This window comes from Triticum dicoccoides, chromosome 3B (assembly GCF_002162155.2).
Source record: "Triticum dicoccoides isolate Atlit2015 ecotype Zavitan chromosome 3B, WEW_v2.0, whole genome shotgun sequence".
Lineage (NCBI taxonomy): Eukaryota > Viridiplantae > Streptophyta > Magnoliopsida > Poales > Poaceae > Triticum > Triticum dicoccoides.
In genome coordinates, this window is record NC_041385.1 from 47,692,547 (window position 1) to 47,700,300 (window position 7,754).

Here is a 7,754-nt window from a genome sequence, read left to right on the forward strand (position 1 = left end):
GATGGGAGGAGGGGCGTTCAACCCCTGCGTGGTGAGGATCCGCGGCGGCGACGTGCTCGCGAGGCGACGGGGCGGCGAGATCTGTTCGCAGGAGACATGAGAGGGGTGAGGAGGCGGCGCGAATCGGGTGTGAATCGACAGGGAAAGAAACCCTATTCCTCTTCGCTCGCGTGGGTGCTCGCGCGGATGCAGGCTCGCGGAAACGGCCAAAACTTGCGTGCGAGCTCAGCCTGGCTGGGGTGCCTATTTTGCATCAGTCGGGCCTGGCCCAAAGCGACGTGCAGTCTACCAAACGATGCGAAAACTGCATGGTGGGTGTGATGCAGGTGCGAGCAGAGGAACCAAGCACGCCCTAGAGTAACGGGGATGCATGCAAGTTCAAACACAATCCCCCCCTGACCTGGGCAACACGGTTGACGGATATTTGAATGATAGTTCTGGACAACTGGGGGATGTTGGGATCACGTGTCCTGTAACTCTATTTAAATTACTTGAAATTGTTAATATTCAGAATGCCCCGTTGTGAAATTATGCATGAAAAATACTTTGCATGTTTAACATGAAATTAGTACTTGTTGAAACGTATTGAAGTACTATATACTTCCTCCATCCGAGAATACTTGTAAGAAAAATGGATGTATCTAGATATATTTTAGTTTTAGATACTCCATTTTTTATCTATTTCTCCGATAAGTATTTTCGGACGGAGGGAGTATATGTTTAAGGAACCTAGTCAATTATCAGTGGAACACAATATACTATGTACATTGAAAAGACTATGTGGGTACACCGATAATTGAAAGAAACTAGATCGATGGTTAGATTACAACTCTGACTATGGAAGCAGATTTGTAGCACCCGGGTGCTAGCTCCACACCCCTATACTATATACATTAAGTTTAAAAAAGTGCCGAGAAATTTGAAAAAAAAATCTGAGATTTTGAGATATCAAACCTGGGTTTTTGATCTTACTCCCGCGTGAAATTTCGTGAAAAAATACCAGGAAACGTATCTCCCCATGGGACATTAGCACATACGCCCGGGACGTAAAGTCTGATTCCGTTCGTCATTGATGACGTCGTCCTTTCTAGTAGCATGATGTGCCTTCATCGGATGATCACCATATATTATACGCATAAAGTGAGCATCCAGGTACTTTCTGTCTGCTACCTTGAGGCTGAGAAGGTTCGGTGCCCATTAGAGTAACGGATGCAAGTTCAAACAATCTCCACCTAATAACCTGGGCAGCACGGTTGCAATCCATGTTGGGCCACTATAAATGTCCGGTTTCTCTTGGTCATCTTCATCAATCACTTGCCATCCTACCACCTTGTGACATTCCAAACACAAACCTACACTCCACAACCCGCACCACATATCAACAAGGAAAGTTCTTGTTGCCAACATGGACGGCGTCACAGCCAACACCACCACGATCAGTCCCCGGAAGCTGCGGGTGATGCTCTACTCGTCCCCACTCATGGGGCACCTCGTCCCCATGATAGAGCTCGCCAAGCTCTTCGCCGCTCGTGGGCTAGCCATCACGGTCGTCCTCATGGACCCGCCGTATGATACCGGCGCCACGGGCCCCTTCCTCACCGGTGTCTCCGCGGCCAACCCCTCCATTTCTTTCCATCGTCTGCCACAGGTCAAGCTCCCAGAGTCTGACGACTCCGTGATGCCAGCCTTAGCGTTCGCCCGTCTCTCCAACCCACACCTACATGACTTCCTCGCTGGCGCATCTCCGGACTTCCTCGTGGTGGACTTCTTCTGCAGTGCCGCCATGGACGTAGCCGCGGAGCTCGACATCCCCGCCTACTTCTTCTCCACCTCCGGCGCCCAGATCCTGGCTTTCTTTATGCACCTCACGGTTCTGCATGGGAAAAGCACGAGGAGCTTCCGGGAAATGGGCGAAGAACTCGTGCACGTACCGGGGATCACCCCGTTTCCGGCGACGCACTCCATCCAGCCACTCATGGATCGTGACGGTGCGTCCTACCAGGCATTACTAAATGTGAGCCTCAACCTATTCCGATCACAGGGCATCTTCATCAACACCTTCCGCTCGCTAGAGCCTCGTGCCATGGACACCATCCTCGCGGGGCACTCCGCCCCAGCTGGCCTCTCGACGCCCCCAGTCTACTGCATTGGGCCGCTAGTCAAGTCAGAGGAGGTGGGCGTGAAGCGTGGAGACGAGTGCCTCGTGTGGTTGGACACGCAACCCAAGGCCAGTGTGGTGTTCCTGTGCTTTGGCAGCCTCGGCCGGTTCAGCGCCGAACAAACCAGGGAAGTGGCAACCGGGCTGGAGGCTAGTGGACAAAGGTTCCTCTGGGTTGTGCGGAGCCCGCCGAGCGACGACACGACTACAGAGCCGGACTTGGATGTGCTGCTTCCGAAGGGTTTCCTGGACCGGACCAAGGGCAGGGGCCTCGTCGTGAAGTCATGGGCACCACAAGGTGACGTTCTAGCACATCATGCCGTGGGAAGTTTTGTGACACACTGCGGGTGGAACTCGGTGCTCGAGTCTACTATGGCAGGTGTGCCTATGCTGGCCTGGCCATTGTACGCGGAGCAAAAGATGAATGCGGTGTTCCTCGAGAAAGAGATGGAGTTGGCTGTCATGATGGAAGGGTACGATAAGGAGATGGTGGAGGCAAAGGAGATTGCCAAAAAGATCAGGTGGATGATGGATTCGGAAGGCGGGAGGGTGCTCCGAGAGCGGACTCTAGCGGTGATGCGGCAGGCCAATGAGGCTCTACTCGAGGGTGGAGAATCAGAGGCAACGTTGACAGTGCTTGTTGATGTGTGGGTTAAAGCTTGACATGTGCAACATCATTTATAAATGATCATGGAAATAAAGAGTGAGCATTGGGTCTTAAAAGTGTGGTTTTAGTTTCTTGCTCTCTATAACACGTACTATCAACACACAATAGAGAAATTTCTATACATGCCACTCTTTTTTTTTTTGCGAAAACACTCCAAACTTGGTCGTATGCTTATGCATCGGATTACACCTAGGGCTAAGTACCTTGAATGATGCACTTTGATGATTTTTTCATACTTTTTAAGAAGAAATTATAAGGGTCATCGTTCCTAGGCCTAGGGCTATAGCCCTACTTGCCATAGGCCTATCTCCGCCCCTGCTTATATGCCGTCTCAAAATTTATATCCAGAACCATGTTAGGCATTTATCATATCGGCTATCTTACCACCTTCCCTCCCCGCGAGTCTAGGAGGTCAAAAAATGAAGAGACCTGACGTCTACTAAAAGATGTGGCACATTTTGAACTCAACCGGCTGTCCAATCTGAGCGGCGACAGAATTAAAAAGGCCCCCTACATGCACCAGTCAATCTGCTTCCTCGCCCCGGTCCGTGACACCGCTGCCAGACTTGGTGTCCCTTGTCTAGGTCAGTTCAGGCGAGGCCTCACCAAGGACAACGCGTCGAGGCCATCTCGTTCTTGGCGTTGCCTTGCTCTCATGTGTGTGAATCGACGGAACGCGTGAAAATTTCCAGGTGACCATTTAATCGCAAATGCGACTGGAGATATGTACATGTTGCCTACCACTAATGTCAACTAGTCGTTGATCATGTAGCAGATCCAAAGCCTAGTTAGATTTTTCTCAAATTGGTCATCCTACACCCCTGAGTCTTGGAGGTCGGTGAATGGAGAGAATTGACCGCCTACCAGCCAATGTGGTGTGTTTTTACCCAGTGGACGATTTTAGTGGCATCTTTGTATCCCTGAAATTTACCGTGTGGGTAGCTCGAGTGTTTCCTATAAAAAGGATCAGTTCGTACTGCACAGGCTTGTCCGAGTTGGTACCGACACATACCCATGCAGCTTCGTGAACCTGGCTGGCTGGCTCCATGAACCGGATCGGCAGCATGGGGCATGTCTTACTCGCCAGGTCCCCCCCACATGATGGCCACCAACGTGTTGGATGAGGCACAGCTCACGTGATGCATGAGCAGGAATCATGGTAGATTGATCTGCGACTGCGAGAGGTGCTCGAGCTCAGGTATTTTTTCTAAGGCTGGGGGCAGCTACCCCCTAGGCCCGGCTTGGAATGGGTGTAAATTTTTACACCTGTATTTATTTTACATATGTAAAATGCCGGTCACAACTGATTTTCTGTCTGGAAACAAGACGACCAGTCCAGGTGTGTATCCTAAACTAACCGAATATGGACGAAAACGCTAATCAAACTGGGGCCTAACTAGTACCTAACTCCACTATTTGCACTAGAGTAAGTGTGCTACTGGTCACAACTGGCCCGAGTGTAGCCTCGATAGTTGGACCCGCAAACTGCAGGGTCGCAGCCCGAGTGGTGACCTACCAGGGACTGCCTTGACAGTTTCACGACCACAGTACGTACCATCGGTCTCTGAATAGGCCGCTGGCGGAGGTTAAGTTAACCTCTCGGCGTGCATGCCCTTTGGAGAAGATGAAACAGTGAAATATCTGAAAACTTAGATGGTCAACGACGAACTTGCTCTATAACTTAGGTGGTTACTGCCTAAACTAATTTTGTAACTAACGCCAATTTCAAAGTTGATAGGATGTGTGGTATAGAAAACGTAGTGTCTTGTGTGGTAACTAAACATACATCCTCTCCCTAACTCAAGATACGGGCCCAACTCTAACATGCTTTCTAGTTTCTACTTTTATACACATTTATACCTTATTTGGTTCACAGGAAAATTAAAGAAAATGAGATGACATGTCTCAATTCAATTCCTCTTATGCACACATCTTGCTTTTGCTCATCTATTCCTCTTACACCCCCTCTTGCCCACCTGCCTCTCAAGCAGAGCAATATGAACCGCGCTCACACTGCAAACTAGTAGTTGCCATTAATTACTCAAAAGGCAATGACGAAACTATGAGTTGCCGCCGAGCCCTCACAGGCCGGCGCCGTCGTTGAAGCGCCTCTCCACCATGAGCTGACACCCCATCCTGCATCCTTGGAGCCGCTTCCCCAGTTGTTGTCTGGTTCCATTAATATAATGGAACCGGGGGGTGGGGTGGGGTGGGGGTCGGGGAGGGCCCCCCCTCCCCCACCCATTAGCATTATAATCACAGGAGGCAGATTAGCGATGGATGTATTCCTCCCTGTGCTCAAGTGCTCGTCAACATGCAGCGCGCACCCCGCCACGCCCGCACTCCCTGTCTTTCTGCAGCTCCCCGCCTACATCGCGAACCCAGCGCCGAACAACTCACCAGGTACGTGTTGTTGGTTATGATTTACTTAAAAGGGTGAGCTGCCATCCATGCTCGTATGCACATCTGCATGAAACATAAACCATAACTAGAGATTTTCTAAACTATCATAGAAACTCATAATGTTAGGATCTGTCGGTGGAATTTTTTTTCATTAGCATGGAAGCTCTAACCTTCAAGGGCCAACTAGTACTCCCTCCGTCTCAGTTTACAAGTCCTACGCGTATACCTAGGTTGCCAATTTGATCACCCTAATATAAACTATATAACATAAAAATTATATCTTTTGAAAATAGAACATCTGAAGTTTATATTGATATATTTTTTGTAATATATTACTGGTATTAGGTTGGTCAAATTGACGACCTAAAGGTACACGCACGCCTTGTAAACTGAGAGAGAGGGAGTATTGGTCATTTGCTTGCTTTGCTTGAGCCAACACCCGTGTACTGCTCAGCCATTAAAGCATCGATCTGACCTGGTCGGCCCCAGGTGGACCATCTCATTCCTGGGTTGGCCCCACGGCGCTTCTGGCTACCAGAAACATTTGATTTTTTTTTTGAAACTATGATGATTTTTATAGCAAATTCGGAAACTATACATCCTAATGAAGAAAAATCAAAACTATCACCCCGTCGGCCTCCTGTTGGCCGAAAAGGGACTTTTCGGCCTACCGTTGGCCAAAGAGTCCCTCTTCAGCCCTCTACTTTTTAAAAAATTCATATCAAATAGGATTTTTAGTATTTTCATTTGATTCTTTTTGCATTAGATTAGAAATTTTATGAAGTTTCTGTAGATATCAAGTTTGACTAGATTTGAAACTTTGAATTTGAATTTTCATGAATTTTCTCAAATCACTAAATTGCCTATAATTTGAGCTAGGAGTATTCTTTTTAGATGATTCTTTTTGCTACTGGTTCTTTGTGACTTTGTTTATCAGTAGTAATTAATTGGTGAATTTTAGGATTATACTAAAATTCACCAATTAATTACTACTGATAAACAAAGTCACAAAGAACCAGTAGCAAAAAGAATCATCTAAAAAGAATACTCCTAGCTCAAATTATAGGCAATTTAGTGATTTGAGAAAATTCATAAAAATTCAAATTCAAAGTTTCAAATCTAGTCAAACCTGATATCTACAGAAACTTCATAAAATTTCTAATCTAATGCAAAAAGAATCAAATTAAAATACTAAAAATCCTATTTAATATGAATTTTTTTAAAAGTAGAGGGCTGAAGAGGGACTCTTTGACCAACTGTTGGCCGAAAAGTACTTTTTGGCCAACGGTAGGCCGAAAAGTCCCTTTTCGGCCAATAGGAGGCCGACGGGGTGATACTTTTGATTTTTCTCCATTAGGATGTATAGTTTCCGAATTTGCTATAAAAATCATCATAGTTTGAAAAAAAATCGAAACATTTTGCTGCAAGTGCCCTGAAATTACTAGTTAAGAAATACTCAAGAGTTGATAAGTGATGCATTGTATGCGTGTGACTTTTTCCAACCTCAGAATTTTTTTGGACCCTCATAACTGCCACAAGTCACATACCAGCACATGGCAACTCCGAACATTATCTACAGCAAGTTAAGTTGCCAAGCATGGCAACTTTCATGCTTCAGTTTATTTTTGACAGAAACTTGTCGTGTTTCACTGGAAATTGCCATCGTTGCGTGACTGGAACTGCCATCGAAAAACGTCAGGGCTAGAGTTCACCTGACGTGTGGCACTTATCATTTGATTTTTTTTAGGTAGAATCGTTTTTCAAAATATTTCATCTCTTTAACCGTCGGTCCAAATCCCGATCCATTTTTACCATTGGATTCCTGGCGTCGAGATCTTCAAAATTAGATCTCATGTTAATAGGTTTTGACAAACTTTTTTTTTCATGAAAAAATGGGCAGAAAAACGTAGTGGGAAACAGACTTTTTAACCTTTTTCCCTTTTCAAGAGGCACAATTGTGCTTCAAGCAGAAGCAAATATAGGCCTCCACACGAAACAAATTTGCGCCTCTCGTGGAACCAAAAGAGAAGAGAAACACCTTTTTTCCTTTCGAGAGGAATAACGCAAATCTGTATCACCACCAGAAGCAATTCTTTGTTTCTAGTGAAAGCTAGAAAAACGTGTTTTTCCATTTTAGGGAGGCACAACTTTGCCTCTCCCGAAGTAAACCTGTACCGCTCGTATAAGGAAAAAAATACGAGAGGCAAAACTGTACCTTTCGTGGAAGCAAACTAGTACCTCCGCAAGATCGTGGAAGCAAAAAAAGATTCCTTTTCCGAGAGGCACACCAGTGCCTCTAGCGGAAGCAAATCTGTGTCTCCATGAGAGACAAAATATGTACCTCTCGTGGAAGAAAAAGACACGTTTTTTCATGCATTTTCTTTTTTGAAATACTTTTTGTCCAAAATCTAGCGAAAACCGGGCAAAAACCAAGAAGCCAAAAAAACAATCTAACCCCTGAAAACGCGTACAGAAAAAAATGAAATCCCGAGAGAGCACCCAGCTCGCGATATGTGGCGTTGCTGA

At 46.2% G+C, this 7,754-nt stretch overlaps 1 protein-coding gene across 1 annotated transcript; it reads left to right on the plus strand.

Moving 5' to 3' along the window:
* Window positions 1-1,351: 1,351 nt before the first annotated feature.
* LOC119274607 (UDP-glycosyltransferase 88B1-like) lies at window positions 1,352-3,028 on the plus strand. Its single transcript, XM_037555321.1, has one exon. The coding sequence runs from the start codon at window positions 1,406-1,408 to the stop codon at window positions 2,819-2,821; it is 1,416 nt and encodes a 471-aa protein (XP_037411218.1). The 5' UTR covers window positions 1,352-1,405; the 3' UTR covers window positions 2,822-3,028.
* The last annotated feature ends 4,726 nt before the right edge of the window (window positions 3,029-7,754 follow it).

What these genes read in the sequence shown, in the direction of transcription:
- LOC119274607 (XM_037555321.1), top strand. Translation starts at nt 1,406, where the DNA reads ATGGACGGCGTCACAGCCAACACCACCACGATCAGTCCCCGGAAGCTG.